The sequence below is a fragment of the Rhinopithecus bieti genome, unplaced genomic scaffold (genome assembly GCF_001698545.2).
Source record: "Rhinopithecus bieti isolate Rb0 unplaced genomic scaffold, ASM169854v2 scaffold_21412, whole genome shotgun sequence".
NCBI lineage: Eukaryota > Metazoa > Chordata > Mammalia > Primates > Cercopithecidae > Rhinopithecus > Rhinopithecus bieti.
The window spans coordinates 957725-974321 of record NW_016811643.1 but is presented as its reverse complement, the minus strand read 5'-3'; the positions used below and the strand labels follow the sequence as shown (position 1 = coordinate 974321).

General features: G+C 37.8%; 1 protein-coding gene across 1 annotated transcript in view; it reads right to left on the bottom strand.

Annotated features, from left to right (window-relative positions):
• Positions 1-16597, bottom strand: part of FCHSD2 (FCH and double SH3 domains 2) — a 320741-nt gene that overhangs the window by 72840 nt on the left and 231304 nt on the right. The window contains exon 10 of the mRNA XM_017894322.1: positions 13941-14063. Coding sequence (XP_017749811.1) covers positions 13941-14063 — 123 coding nt within the window. The remainder of the gene's footprint in view (positions 1-13940; positions 14064-16597) is intronic.

Below are 16597 nucleotides of genomic sequence, written 5' to 3'. Positions count from 1 at the left end.
GGTTTTCTTCTAGGGTTTTTATGGTGTTAGGTCTTAGATTTAAGTCTTTAATCCATCTTGAGTTAATTTTTGTATAAGGTATAAGGAAGGGGTCCAATTTAAGCTTTCTACAAATAGCTAGCCAGTTTTCCCAGCACCATTTATTAAATAAGGATTCCTTTCTCCATTGCTTGTTTTTGTCAGGTTTATCAAAGGTCAGATGGTTGTACGTGTGTGGTGTTATTTCTGAGGCCTTTCTTCTGTTCCACTGGTCTACATATCTGTTTTGGTACCAGTACCATGCTGTTTTAGTTACTGTAGCCTTGTAGTATAGTTTGAAGTCAGGTAGCACGATGCCTCCAGCTTTGTTCTTTTGCTTAGGATTATCTTGGCTATGCAGGCTCTTTTTTGGTTCCATATGAACTTTAAAGTAGTTTTTTCCAATTCTGTGAAAAAGTCAGTGGTAGCTTGAAGGGGATAGCAATGAATCCATAAATTACCTTGGGCAGTATGGCCATTTTCACGATATTGATTCCATTTGTTTGTGTCCTCTTTTATTTCGTTGAGCAGTGGTTCTTGAAGAGGTCCTTCACATCCCTTGTAAGTTGGATTCCTAGGTGTTTTATTTGCTTTGTAGTAATTGTGAATGGGAGTTCACTTATGATTTGGCTGTCTGTCTATTATTGGTGGAATGCCTGTGATTTCTGCACATTAATTTTGGATCCTGAGACTTTGCTGAAGTTGCTCATCAGCTTAAGGAGATTTTGGGCTGAGACAATGGAGTTTTCTAAATATATAATCATGTCATCTGCAAAGAGACACAATTTGACTCCCTCTTTTCCTAATTGACTACCCTTTATTTCTTTCTCTTGCCTGATTGCCCTAGCCAGAACTTCCAACACTATGTTGAATACAAGTGGTGAGAGTGGGTATCCTTGTCTTGTGCCAGTTTTCAAAGGGAATGCTTCCAGTTTTTGCCCATTCAGTATAATATTGGCTGTGAGTCTGTCATAAATAGCTCTCATTATTTTGAGATACGTTCCATCAATATCTAGTTTATTGAGAGTTTTTAGCATGGAGGGCTGTTGAATTTTGTTGAAGTTCTTTTCTACATCTATTGAAATAATCATGTGTTTTTGTTATTTTTTGAGATGGAGTCTCACTCTGTCCCCCAGGCTGGAGTGCAGTGGTGCGATCTCGGTTCACTGCAAGCTCCAACTCCCGGGTTCACGCCATTCTCCTGCCTCAGCCTCCTGAGTAGCTGGGACTACAGGTGCCTGCCACCGTGCCTGGCTAATTTTTTGTATTTCTAGTAGAGATGGGGTTTCACCGTGTTAGCCAGGATGGTCTCGATCTCTTGACCTCATGACCGCCTTGGCCTCCCAAAGTTCTGGGATTATAGGCGTGAGCCACCGTGCCCGGCCGGTTTTGTTATTTTTAAATGTATAATAAACTATTGTTGATGTGGTCACCTTATTGTGTCATCGAATACTAGATCTTATTCATTCTATCTAACTATATTTTTTGTACCCATTAACCATCCTGGCTCCCCCCACACCTGACTACCCTTCCCAGACTCTGGTAAACATCCTTCTACTCTTTATCTCCATGAGTTCAATTTGTTTTACTTTTTCAACTTTCACAAATAAGTGAGAACACATGAAATTTGTCTTTCTGTGCCTAGTTTATTTCACTTAACATAATGACCTCTAGTTTTATCTATGTTGTTGTAAATGACAGGATCTCATTCTTTTTCATGGCTGAATAATACTCCATTGTGTATATATACCAAATTTTCTTTACCTGTTCATCTGCTAATGGACACTTAGGTTGCTTCCAAATCTTGGCTATTGTGAATAGTGCTGCAATCAACATGAGAGTGCAGATATCTCTTTGATATATTGATTTCCTTTCTTTTGGGTGTACACCTAGCAGTGAGATTGCTGAATCATATGGAAGTTCTATTTTTAGTTGTTGATGAACTGCCAAACTGTTTTCCATAGTGGTTGTACTAATTTACATTCCCAGCAACAGTTTACAAGGGCTCCCTTTTCTCCAAATCCTCACCAGCGTCTGTGTTACTGCCTGTCTTTTGGATAAAAGCCACTTGAACTAGGGTGATATAATATCTTACTGTAGTTTTGATTTGCATTTCTCGGATGATCAATGATGTTGAGTACCTTTTCATATGCCTGTCTGCCATTTATTTTTATTATTATTTTTTGAGACAGGGTCTCACCCAGGCTAGAGTGCAGTGGCGCAATCTCACCTCACTGCACCCTCTGCCTCCCTGGCTGAAGAGATCCTCCCACATCAGCCTCCTACAGACATATGCCACATGCCCTGCTATAGTTTTGTATTTTTTGTAGAGATGGGTTTTCACCATGTTGTCCAGGCTGGTCTCTAACTCCTGGGCTCAAGCAATCCGTCCACCTTGGCATCCCACAGTGTGGGATTACAGGCATGAGCCGTTGTACCTTGCCCTGTCTGCTATTTATATGTCTTTTTTTGAGAAATGTCTATTCAGATCTTTTGCCTATTTTTAAATTGAATTATTAAATTTTTTCCTATAGAGTTATTTGAGCTCCTTATATATTTTCATTATTAATCCTTTGTTAGATGGATATTTTGCAAATATTTCCTCCCATTCTGTGGGTTGTTGCTTCACTTTGTTGACCCTTTGCTGTGCAGAAACTTTTTAACTTGATGTGATCCCACTTGTCCATTTTTGCTTTGGTTGCCTGTGTTTGCAGGGTATTACTCAAGAAATCTTTGCCTAGTCCTATGTCTTAGAGAGTTTCCTAATGTTTTCTTTTAGTAGTTTCATAGTTTGAGGTCTTAGATTTAAGTCTTTAATCTACTTTGATTTAATTTTTGTATGTGGCAAGAGATAGGGGTCTTAATTCTTCTGCATATGAATATAAATATCCAGTTTCTCCAGCATCATTTATTAAAGTGATTGTCCTTTCTCCAATGTATGGTCTTGGCAACTTTGTCAAAAATGAGTTCACTGCAGATGGGTGGATTTGACTCTGGGTTCTCTATTCTGTTCCACTGGTATTTGCTTTTATGCCAGTACCATGCTGTTTTGGTTACTATAGCTTTGTAGTATAATTAGAAGTCACACAATAGGATTCCTTCAGTTTTGTTCTTTTGTTCAGGATAGCTGGAAAGCTCTGGTTATTCTGGGTCTTTTGTGGTTCTATAAAATTTTAGGATTTTTTTTCTATTTCCATGAAGAATGCCACTGGTATTTTGATAGAGACTGCACTGAATCTGTAGATTGCTTTGGGCTGTATAGACATTTTAAGAATATTGATTCTCCCAATCCAACAACATGGAGTATCTTTCCATTTGTTTGTGTCCTCTTCAATTTATTCCTTCCTTCCTTCCTTCCCTCCCTCCCTCCCCCACACCCTTCCTTCCTTTTTTTTTTTGACGGAGTTTTGTTTCGCTTTTGTTGCCTAGGCTGGAGTGTAGTGGCATGATCCTGGCTCACTGCAACCTCCATCTCTTGAATTCAAGTGATTCTCCTGTCTCAGCCTCCTAATTTCTGTCACTGTAAGAGATCTTTCACTTCTTTGGTTAATTCCTATGTATTTTAATGTATTTGTAGCTATTGTAAATGACATTACTTTCTTGATTTATTTTTCAGAATCTTGCTGCTGGCATATAGAAATGCTACTGATTTTTGAATGTTGATTTTGTATCCTGCAACTTTACTAAAAGTGTTTATCAGTTTGAATATTTTGGTGGAGTCTTCAGGTTTTTCAAAATATAAGCCTATATCATCTGCAAAGAATAATTTGACTTCCTCCTTTCCACTTTGGATGCTCTTTCTTTCTTTCATCTGACTGCCGTAGCTAGGACTTCTAGTATTATGCTGAACAACAGTGGTAAAAGTGGGCATCCTTGTCATGTTCCAGATCTTAGAGGAAAGGCATTCAGTTTTTCTCCATTCAGTATGATATTCATCATGGGTCTGCTATACATGGCTTTTATTGTGTTGAGATATGTTCCCTCTATACCCAACTTATTGAAGGGTTTTATCATAAGGGAATGTTAAATTTTATCAAATGCTTTTTCAGCATCAATTGAAATGATCATACAGTTTTTGCCCTTCATTCTGTTGAAACGATATACCATGCAGAGTGATGCGTGTATACTGAACCATCCTTGCATTCTTGGGATACATTCCACTTGGTCATAATGAATAATCTTTTTAATGCGTTGTTGAATTCAGTTTGCTAGTATTTTGTTGAGGATTTTTGCATTAATGCTCATCAGGGATACTGGCTTGGTTTTATTATTTGATGTGTCTTTGTCTGATGTTAGTATCAGGGTAATGCTGGCCTCAGAGAATGAGATGGGAAGTATTCCCTCCTCCTCTATTTTTTGGAATTGTTTGAGTAAAATTGGTATTAGTTCTTCTTTAAATATTTGGTAAAATTTTGCCACAAAGCCACCCAGTCCCAGGCTTTTCCTCGCTCAGAGACTTTCTATTACAGCTTTGATTTTGTTACTTGTTTTTTCGTCTCTTCAGGTTTTGAATTTCTTCATTGCTCGATCTTGGTAGGTATATTAGTCCATTCTCACAATGCTATAATGAACTACCTGAGACTGGGTAATTTATAAAGAAAAGCAGTTTAATTGACCCATGGTTCTGCAGGCTGTAAAGGAAGCATGGCTGCGGAGGCTTCCGGAAACTTACAATTATGGCAGAAGGCAAAAGGGAAGCAGCTTCGTCTTACATGGCAGGAGCAGGAGGAAAAGAGAGAAGGGGGAGGTGCTACACACTTTTAAACAACCAGATCTCGTGAGGACTCACTCACTACCAAGAGAACAGCAAGGGGGAAGTCCACCCCTGTGATCCAATTACCTCCCACTGGCCCCTCCTCCAACATTGGGGATTATTATAATTTGATGAGATTTGGGTGGGGACACAAATCCAAACCACATTGGTAAGTTGCATGCATCCAATAATTTATCCTTTTTTTTTTTTTTTTTTTTTCTTTTGAGACAGAGTCTTGGTCTGTTGCCCAGGATAAAGGGCAGCAGTGCAATCTTGGCTCACTGCAACCTCTGCCTTCCTGGATCAAATGATTCTCACACCTCAGCCTCCTGAGCAGCTGTGATTTCAGGCATGTGCCACTACACTCGGATAAGTTTTGTATAGTAGAGACAGGGTTTTGCCATGTTGGCCAGGCTGATCTCAAACTCCTGGCCTCAAGTGATCCACCCACCTTGGCCTCCTAAAGTGCTGTGACTACATGTGTGAGCCATCGCACCCAGCCCTATTTATCCATTTCTTCTGAGTTTTCCAATTTATTGGCATGTATTGTTCATAGTAGCCTCTAATGATCCTCTGAATTTCTATGGTATTGGTTGTAATATCTCCTTTTTCACTTCTGATTTTATTTATTTGGTTATTCTCTCTTTTTTTCCTCACTAGTCTGGCTAAAGGTTTGCTGATTTTCAACAGTCAAAACGAGAGCCAAATCACGAATGGACTCCCTTTCACAACTGACAAACAAACAAACAAACAAACAAACCCAAAAAACAAAAACCTAGAAATACAGCTAACGAGGGAAGTGAAGGACCTCTAAAAGGAGAACTACAAATCACTGCTGCTCAAATAAATTAGAGATCATACAAACAATGTTTTCATAGACATTGAAATGTCTATGTGTTTTCATGTTTTCATGAAAAAACATTCTATGCTCATGGATAGGAAGAATCAATATCATAAAAATGGCCATACTGCCCTAAGCTATTTATTTATTTATTTATTTATTTATTTATTTATTTATTTATTTATTTCAGAAGGAGTCTCACTCTGTTACCCAGGCTAGAGTGCAGTGGCACAATCTCAGCTCGCTGCAACCTGCGCTTCCTGGGTTCAAGTGATTCTCCTGCCTCAGTCTCCTGAGTAGCTGGGACTACAGGCATGTGCCACCACCACGCCCGACTAATTTTTGTATTTTTAGTAGAGATGGGGTTTCACCATGTTGGCCAGGCTGATCTTGAACTCCTGACCTCAAGTGATCTGTCCACCATGGCCTCCCAAAGTGCTGGGATTACAGGTGTTTAATGCTATTCCCATTAAACTACCATCGACATTCTTTGCAGAACTAGAAAAAACTATTTTAAAATTCATATGAAACCAAAAAAGAGTCTAAATATAGCCAAGGCACTCCTAAGCAAAAAGAACAAAGCTAGAGGCATCACACTACTCAACTTCAAACTATAACACAGGGCCACAGCAACCAAACAGCATGGTACTAGTATAAGATCAGACACATAGACCAATGAAACAGAACAGAGAACGCAGAAATAAGACTGCACCCCTAAAACCACCTAATCTTCAACAAACCTGACAAAAAGCAATGGGGAAAGGATTCCCTATTTAATAAATGGTGCTGGGATAACTGGCTAGCCATATGCAGAAAATTGAAACTGGACCCCTTCCTTACACCACATACAAAAGTTAACTCAAGATGGACTAAAGACTTAAATGTAAAACCCAAAACTATAAAAACCCTAGAGGAAAACCTAGGCAATACCATTCAGGACATAGGCATGGGCAAAGATTTCATGATGAAGATGCCTAAAGCAATTGCAGCAGAAGCAAAAATTGACAAATGGGATCTAATAAAACTTAAGAGCTTCTGCACAGCAAAATAAACTATTAACAGAGTAAAAACGCATCCTACAGAATGGGAATTTTTTTTTTTTTCAAACTAAGCATCTGACAAAGGTCTAATACCCAGCATCTATAAGGAACTTAAACAAGTTTACAAGAAAGGACATTCAAAAGTGGGCAAAGGACATGAAAAAGTGGGCAAAGGACATGAACAGACACTTTTGAAAATAAGACATACATACAGCCAGCAATCATATGAAAAAAACTCAACATCACTGATCATTACAGAAATGCAAATCAAAACCACAATGAGATACCATCTCACACCAATAAGAATGGCCATTAATAAAAAATTAAAAAACAAGGGATGCTGTCAAAGTTGTGGAGAAAAAGGAACACTTTTGCACTGTTGGTGGGAGTGTAAATTAGTTCAACCTTCGTGGAAGACAAGGTGGCAATTCCTCAAAGACCTAGAGACAGAAAAACCATTTGACCCAGCAATTCCATTACTGAGTATATCCCCAAAGGAATATAAATTGTTCTGTTATAAAGACATATGCCTGCTTATGTTCACTGCAGCACCATTCACAATAGCAGAGACATGGAATAAACCTAAATGCCCGCCAATGATAGACTGGATATAGAAAATGTGGTACATGGCCGGGCGTGGTGGTACATGGCCGGGCGTGGTGGCTCATGCCTGTAATCCCAGCACTTTGGTCAAGGTGGGCGGATAACCTGAGGTCAGGAGTTTGAAACCAGCCTGGCCAACAAGGCAAAACCCCATCTCTACAAAAATACAAAAATTAGCCGGGTGCAGTGGTGGGCGCCTATAATCCCAGCTACTTGGGAGGCTGAGGCAGGAGAATCGCTTGAACCTGGGAGGCGGAGGTTGCACTGAGCCAAGATCATGCCATTGCACTCCAGCCTGGGTGACAGAGCAAGACTCTGCCTCAAAAACAAAAAGCAAAAAACAAAAAAAAAAGAAAAGAAAAGAAAAGAAAAGAAAAGAAAATGTGGTACATATACACCACAGAACACTATGCAGCCATAAAAAAAGAATGAGATCATGTCTTTTGCAGGAACATAAATGGAGCTGAAGGCCATTATCCTTAGCAAACTAATGTAGAAACAGAAAAGCAAATACCACATGTTCTCATTTATAAGTGGGAGCTAAATTATGAGAACACATGGGAACAATGCACACTGGGGCCTACCAGAGGGTGGAGGGTGGAGGGTGAGAGGAGGGAGAGAATCAGGAAAAATAACTAATGGGTGCTAGGCTTAATATGTGGGTGATGAAATAATGTGTACCAAACCCTCCATGACACAAGTTTACCTAGTAATCTGCACATCCTGCACATGTACCCCTGAAATTAAAATTAAAGGGAAAAAAAGGTTTATCAATTTTGTTAATCTTTTAAAAAAACTAGCTTTTCATTTCATTGGCCTTTTGGTACACAACTTTTGTTTTTTGTTGTTTTTTAAAGAGACAAGGTCTCGCACTGTCGCCCAGGCTGGAGTATAGTAGCATGATCATAGCCTGCTGTAGCCTCCAATTCCTGGGCTCAAGTAATTCTTCCACCTTGGCCTCCCGAGTAGCGGGGACAACAGGTATGCACCACCATGCCTGGCTAATTTTTAAAATTTTTTTGTAGAGATAGGGTCTTGCTATGTTGCCTAGGCTGCTCTTGAACTCCTTACCTCAAGCAATCCCCCCACCTTGGCCTTCCAAAGTATTGGGATTACAAGCATCAGCCACTGTGCCCAGCTTCCTTTGTTCACTTTTAAATTGGGTTCTCTCTGATGTTGACTTGTAAGAGTTCTTTGTATATTCTGAATATGAAATTTTTATCAGACAGGTGATGTGCAAATATCTTCTCTCATCATTTGGGTTGATTTCACATTCTTAATAATATCCTTTGATGCACAAAAGGATTTTAATTTGATACAGTCTAATTATCAATGTTTTCTTTTGTTACTTGTGCTTTCAATGTCAAATCTGAGAACGCACTGCCAAATCAAGGTCATAAAGATCTACCTCTATGTCTTCTCTTATAGGTTAGATCATTGATCCATTTTGAGTTAATTTTGTGAGGTAAGGGTTCACAACTTCATTGAACTTCATTTTTTTTTTTTTTTTTGAAACAGTCTTGCTCTGTCGCCCAGGCTGGAGTGCAGTGGTACGATCTCAGCTCACTGCAACCTCCACCTTTTGGGTTCAAGTGATTCTCCTGCCTCAGCCTCCCAAGCAGCTGGGACTACAGGTGCCCACCACCACGCCCAGCCAATTTTTGTATTTTTAGTAGAGACGGGGTTTCACCATATTGGCCAGGCTGGTCTCGAACTCCTGATCTCATGATCCACCCACCTCGGCCTCTCAAAGTGTTGGGATTACAGGTGTGAGCCACCACGCCTGGCCTGAACTTCATTCTTTTGCATGTGGCTATCCAGCAGTCCCAAAACCTTTTTCTGAAGAGAATATTCTTTCTCTACTGAATAGTCATGGCACCTTTGTTGCAAATCAATTGACCATAGATGTTCAGGTTTATTTCTGAACTCTCAATTCTATTTCATTGGTCTATATATCTATACTTATGTCCATATCACACTATCTTTACTACTGTAACTTTATAGTAAGTTATGAAATTGGGAAGCGTGAGTCCTCCCAACTTTATTTTTCCTTTTCAACATTGTTTAGACTATTCATGGTCCCTTGTAGTTCCATATTAATTTGAGGATTGGGCTGGGTGCAGTGGCTCACGCCTGTAATCCCAGCACTTTGGCAGACCAAGGTGGGCGGATCACTTGACATCAGGAGTTCAAGACCAGCCTGGCTAACACGATGAAACCCCATCTTGACTAAAAATACAAAAAAATTAGCCAGGCGTGGTCACATATGCCTGTAATTCTAGCTACTTGGGAGGCTGAGGCAGGAGAATCGCTTGAACCCAGGAGGTCCTGGAGGTTGCAGTGAGCTGAGCTCGTGTCTAGCCTGGGTGACACAGTGAGACCCTGTCTCAAATTAAAAAAAAAAAAAAAAAATTGAGGACTGGCTTTTCCATTTCTGCAAAAAAGGCCAATGGAATTTTGATAGGGACTACATTGAATCTGTAGATCATTTTGGGGAATATTACAATATTAGCAACATAAAATCTCCCAATCCATGAACATTTATTATATGCATTTATATCTTTTATTTCTTTCAGCAATGTTTTATAGTTTTCAATGTACAGGTCTTTAACTCCTTTGGTTAAATTTATTCCTAGACAGTATATTATTTGAGTATTATTGTAGTTGGAATTATTTTCTTAACTTTCTTTTTGGATCATTCATTGATGGAATATAGAGATGCAACTGATTTTTGTGTTTTTATCTTGTATGTTGCTAAGTGTATTAAGTCTATTAGTGTTTTTTTAATGGATTCTCTGAGAGTTTATAAATATAATCATGTCATCTGCAAAGAGAGGTAATTTTAATTCTTCTTTTTCAATTTGGATGCCTTTTATTTCTTTTTCTCACTGAATTGCTCTGGCTAGGACTTCCAGTACAATGGTTAATAGCAGTGGTGAAAATGGGTATCCTTGTCTTGTTCCTGATACCAGTAGGGGAAACTTTCAGTCTTTCATTATTGAATACGATATTGGTTGTGGGGTTTTCGCAAATGCTATCCTGTTATATAAGTTCCCTTCTATTCCAGTTTGCTGAGTGCTTATCCCAAAAAAGTACTGAATTTTGTCAAGTCTTTTTCTGTGTCTATTGAAATGATCATGAAGTTTTTTCCTTCTTTTTGTCTACTTTTTTTGGGTTAGACTTCAAAGTATTAAGAACAGTAACATTAGACAATTTAATTTTCAAATAAATGTAGAATAAATAAAATTGTTTCTGAAAATAACAATTTTCAGAAAATTGTTATTTTCTGAATTCTTTTTTAAAATTTATTTTCTGAATTCTTAAATGAACTTTGTTATTAATTGGTTTCCTTATCGAGACAAAAGCAAGCACACACAAAAGATTATAAAGGCCAGTAGAGCTATCTTTGGAGTTACTATCCTAGAGAAAATACCTATGACAACATCTGCTTCAGTTACATATACAAAGCATTTCATAAAATATTAAGAAGAAAAGCAAGCTTCATAAATAATTAAAGTTTAACAAAAGCTCCTAGGGCCATCTGTTCCCATTTAGGGGATGAATAATATAGAAAGCACTTTAACATTTACAGTATGTTGGATGAATTACCACCAAAATATCTTTGGGAATATGTCACATTTTGAACAAGGTAATAATGATATAAAATAAAAAAATCTAAAAAGTGTCAAACTTCCCTTTAGGTTGCTTTCAGCAGCATAGCAAGAGTAGCATAACAAGCTATTCATAACAGAAAAGCACATGGCATAAAACTTGTAGGCCTCCTCCGGTACAAGTCAGAACAAAAGGGCACATCTCCTAGACACATTATTCTTATTAAATTTTTATTCCTACCACTTTCAACTTAAATGTAAGAGCATCTCATTTATTTCTCATTTCTGGGGAGTGAGACACTTATATGAGTGAATGCAGAAAATGAAAGTTTATCTCTTTATGTGTCCAAACTAGTTCATAAATTCTTAATTCATTTTCTATTAAAATAATACAAGCTAAAGAGAATATAGTAGAAGAGCATGGAAAGCACTATGTGTGAGTGTGTAACCTCAGGCCAAGCCACATAAACTTCTGAGTCCAATTTCCTCCATATAAAATGAACATGGTAATGGCAACCTCATGGGATTCAAAATATACCCCATGCTAAAAGTCTTAAATTGTTAAGTGTGTGTAAAATATTAGCTATCTGTTATGACTATGTTTCCTGTTTTATAAACTAAGGGTAGTGTATCCAGTCCAACTTATTCTTGGAAAAAAACATTTCAAAGAATTTTGCTAGAAGATAACCTCTTTGATAAAATTAGAATAAATGTAATTGGATTAAAATACAATTTATAATAAAATTAGAAATAAAATGTCACCCTACCACATATTCCAACTGAATGGAAACTGCAAAACTCATTTCTAAATAATCATGGGTTAATAAGGAGAAAAAAACAGAAATAATAACAAAAGCCCTACATATCACAGAATGCAGTTCAAGCAGAAAAGCACTTTTTTTTTAAGCTTTAAACAAATTTACTTAAAACAAGAAAGGCTAAAATATAGGATCTAAATAGAAAAAGAAGATTGAGAAAGAACAATAACATAAACTGTAAGAAAGTAGAAAGAAATAATGAATATAAAGGCAAAAATTAAGGAAATAGAAACAACACTGAGAAGCAGAATAAAGGTCATTTTATCTGGTTCTTGGCAAAGATTAATAAAATAGACCAGTGAGTCTGATCAAAATAAGACGGACAGCATAAACAATATTAAAAACAAAAAGAGACAGTTCTAGAAGCAAACAAGTTTATGACATCAAATCTGATAAATGAAATGGACAATTGTCTAGGAAAATTGGACATTTTAATGAAATGGATAATGGTCTAGGAAAATGTAAGTTACCCAAATATAGTGAAAAAGAAACAGAAAACCTAAATGGACAAATAAATATAAAAAATTTAATCACGGCTAGGCATGGTGGCTCATGCCTGTAATCCCAGCACTTTGGGAGGTGAGGAGGGTGGACCAATTGAGGCCAGGACTTCAAAACCAGCCTGACCAATATGGTGAAACCTTGTCTCTACTAAAAATAACAACAATAACAACAATAACAAAATTGTTCACTAGTCAAAAATCAACCACTTTATAGAGGGAACAAAGATAAGATGTTTTCATAGACTTTTCCCCAACATTCTTTTCTGAAGAATTCAAATATATATGCATTAAAATCAAACAAATTATACAGTAAATACTTACATACATACTATATATAGATTCTTCAATTAACATTTTACATTTTCCTTTTTTTTCTTAGATTTTGGGGGGTAACAATATAAGAAAACAGATATATGACAGGACTTCAAAGCACCAAGGTAATGATTTTTGTATTTCCATATCAACCTAGCATTTTTAAAACTTTTCTAAACACAGAATTGAGAGCTCTGGTACAGTGAAAACAAGAATATATACACAAGAGGCATTCAGGATGAAGAGTCTGTGCTTTTCCTTCCTGTCTTTGGACACTGTCATGTGAAAATGGATATCCTGATCCCTCTCCTAAAAGTATTAGCCAGTCCTCACTCTCCCTGACAAAAAAAAAAAAAAAGAACTGAACTGGATCTTTTAAAGTAGCAGCTATGAAATGCATATTTTTAAAAAATGCATTCCTTTAGTCAGGAAACATTTATTGTGCATTTAATTTGTCAGATAAAAAACATTTACTAACCACAGGAACAATTTATCTTCCAATGGATAGTTTCACAACTGCAAAACATTTTAATCTATCAAATCTTGAAGAAAAGTCATTACATTTATTTTCTCTGCATACAATGTGACATGTCAGCAAACTTGATGGATCTCAACACTTTTAAATGAAAAGACTGCTATCAAGGAATTACAGCATATAGATAATAGGGCTTAATTTGAAAAAAAAAAAAAAAGAACAAACCAAGACATTGTTTTTATAACAATTACAAAACGCTCCTTTTCCCTTTGTGCTCTTTTAATACTCTTTGTACTGACACATGACCTGTTGTTTCCCCCATGTGAGCAGAGTGCATTTAAACTTTGAGCAGAATATAAAACGTTTAAACGGCCGGGCGCGGTGGCTCAAGCCTGTAATCTCAGCACTTTGGGAGGCTGAGACGGGCGGATCACGAGGTCAGGAGTTCGAGACCATCCTGGCTAACACAGTGAAACCCCGTCTCTACTAAAAAATACAAAAGCTAGCCGGGCGAGGTGGCTGGCGCCTGTAGTCCCGGCTACTTGGGAGGCTGAGGCAGGAGAATGGTGTAAACCCGGGAGGCGGAGCTTGCAGTGAGCTGAGATCCGGCCACTGTACTCCAGTCCGGGTGACAGAGCGAGACTCCGTCTCAAAAAAAAATAAATAAATAAAAAAATAAAAAAAAACGTTTAAACCCTTCTCAAAGTCAATGCACATGGCAATGGGCCAATGTTCTAAGCTACCTTGTATCATCACCTCTCTTTTTGCCCTTGGTGCCATCTTCACCAACTCATCACCAAGGAGAACAGAATCTCCTCCAACTTTGTTAGAAGGAATGCTGTTACCAGGCAATTTGTCTGTTAATGCATTCTCCTAATATCACTGGTACCTTCATTTTCTTTGTATGCAGAAATACTTTAGCTCCTAAGTTGGGTAACACTACACATTGCACTAAAGGTAACTTACCTTGCTGGAGTTTTCTAATAAAAACTGGAACGTGTTCTGCACAGCTTGACATGTTTCTAGCTCAGTACGGCTGAAGGCTATTAAATAATCCTTGAGATGATCATACACATTTCCATCAAGAGCCTGTAATAGAGGAGTAAATAAAAGCAAAAAAAATTATAGTAAAGCTTTGACACATGATACCTTCTGTCTATGAGAAAAGTAGGTATGTTCAGTTTAAAATCTATTATTAATAATAAATGAACAAAAGATACAGATTGTAAGTAAATATGAACAGTTAACAATCACTTGAGAAAATGTTGAATCTCTCTAATAAACAGGAACTAAAAGAGGTAAGATCCAATATTGGTAAAGCTGTGGGAAAACAGGACATAACTTAGAGACAAAATGCGTGGGTTCTGATCTTTGCTCATCTGCTTAGGTGTAGGAGTTAAGTGAAATAATAAATGTGAAAGGATGCAGGTACAGTGCCTGGAAAAGAGTAGACACTTTATAATAATTTCCTCTGTTTCCCCCCATCATTATTGGTAGGATTACACATTAGTATATGTATATTTACTAAACAGCAGTGACAGAAAAAACACAATAGAAATATTAAAAAAGGAAAAGCGGGGCCGGGCACGGTGGCTCATGCCTGTAATCCCAGCACTTTAGGAGGCCGAGGCAGGCGAATCACAAGGTCAGGAGATCGAGACCATCCTGGTGAACACGGTGAAACCCCGTCTCTACTAAAAATACAAAAGAATTAGCCAGGTGTGGTGGCGGGTGCCTGTAGTGCCAGCTTCTCGGGAGGCTGAGGCAGGAGAGCTGCTTGAACCCGGGAGGCGGAGGTTGCAGTAAGCCGAGTTTGTGCCACTGAACTCCAGCTGTGGGTGACAGAGCAAGACTCAGTCTCGACAAACAAACAAACAAACAAACAAATAAATAAATAAATAAATAAGGTTGTCTTTTTGTTGTTGGGTTGTAAGACTCCTTTACATATTCTGGATACTAGATTCTTACAACATGTATTATTTGCAAATATTTTCTCCCATTTTGTGGGCTGTCTTTTCACTTTCTTGAAAGTTTCTTTTGATGTACAAAAGTTTTACTTTAAAAAAAATGAGATAAGGTCTTTTCATGTTTCCAAGGCTGGACTCAAACTTCTGGGCTCCAGTAATCCATCTGTCTCAGCCTCCCAAATAGCTGGGACCATAGGCACTCACCGCTGCATCCGGCTTATAAGTTTTAAATTTTGATGCAGGCTAACTTAGCTATTTTTCTTTTTTTTTTCTTTTCTTGAGACAGTCTTGTTCTGTCCCCCAGGCTAGAGTGCAGTGGCGCTCGGCTCACTGCAAGCTCTGCCTCCCGGGTTCACACCATTCTCCTGCCTCAGTCTCCTGAGTAGCTGGGACTCCAGGTGCCTGCCACCATGCCTGGCTGTTGGTTTTTTTTTTTTTTTTGTATTTTGTATTTTAGTAGAGATGGGGTTTCACCGTGTTAGCCAGGATAGTCTCGATCTCCTGACCTCGTGATCCGCCCACCTTGGCCTCCCAAAGTGCTGGGATTACAGACGTGAGCCACCACGCCTGGCCCAGCTATTTTTCTTTTGTTGCTTCTGTGTTGGTATTATATCTAAGAATCCTCAATGGAAGTCTTCCGTTGTATCTTATGTTTGGCTGTTCCATTAAACTTTTACTATGTTTTTTTTTAAATACACAAATTCTGTGCCAAAAGCACTAAGTAATAAAGCTGCACCTTCTATAATGCTTACACCACTAGATGACACCACGGAGCACTTCAAATTTAGGCACTGCAAATATTTTTACTATGATTTCCATGTAATTATGTAACATCACCAGAGACACTGCTGGTGTTAAGTCTGAATAAATTTCCTATATCAGGACATACTTTTCCTGAACTTGTTTAGAAAAAGAAACATATAACATCTTCTGATATAAGGTTTCTGCCTTAGAAATGGTCTTGGTGGACAATCATAACATGATTATGCTTTGGCAGGAAACCATTGGAGTATTTTATTTGAGTACAGCAAATGGTAATACAGGCATCATGAGCTCAAAAAAAAAAAAATAAATAAATAAAATAAGGCTTGAATTTTAAGGTGAACCAAATACCCACACAGTTTCTATTATCTCAGTAAAACATAAACAGTATCCACTGTGCCCAGGCTCTGTGCTAGCTGTATGGGTCTGAGTGAGAGGGAGGAAAAAAGTTGAAAAAGTACCAAAGTTCTGCTGGTACTTCTGTTTTTGATCTTACTATAATCAGGATTATTTCTGATTATAGATATTTCTCACTAAAGGCAATGTACTATTAATTTTGATAGAAGTATATCACAAATCAGGAACTATACTTTCACTCAGCTTCTTAAATCCTACTTAAAAAATTCTAGCTGGGTACGGTGACATGTGCCTATGATCTCAGCTACTTGGGAGGCTGAGGCAGGAAGGCTGTTTGAGCCCAAGAGTTTGAATCTGCAGTGATCTATGATCGTGCCATTGCACCCCAGTCTGGGCAACAGAGCGGGACCCTATCTTTAAAATAAATAAATAAATAAATAAATGAATAAATAAATAAATTTCTAAACACTTTATAAAGACATTTAAGAAGTAATTTGTTGTTATAGTATATTTCACTTCAGCAATAAAACATATATT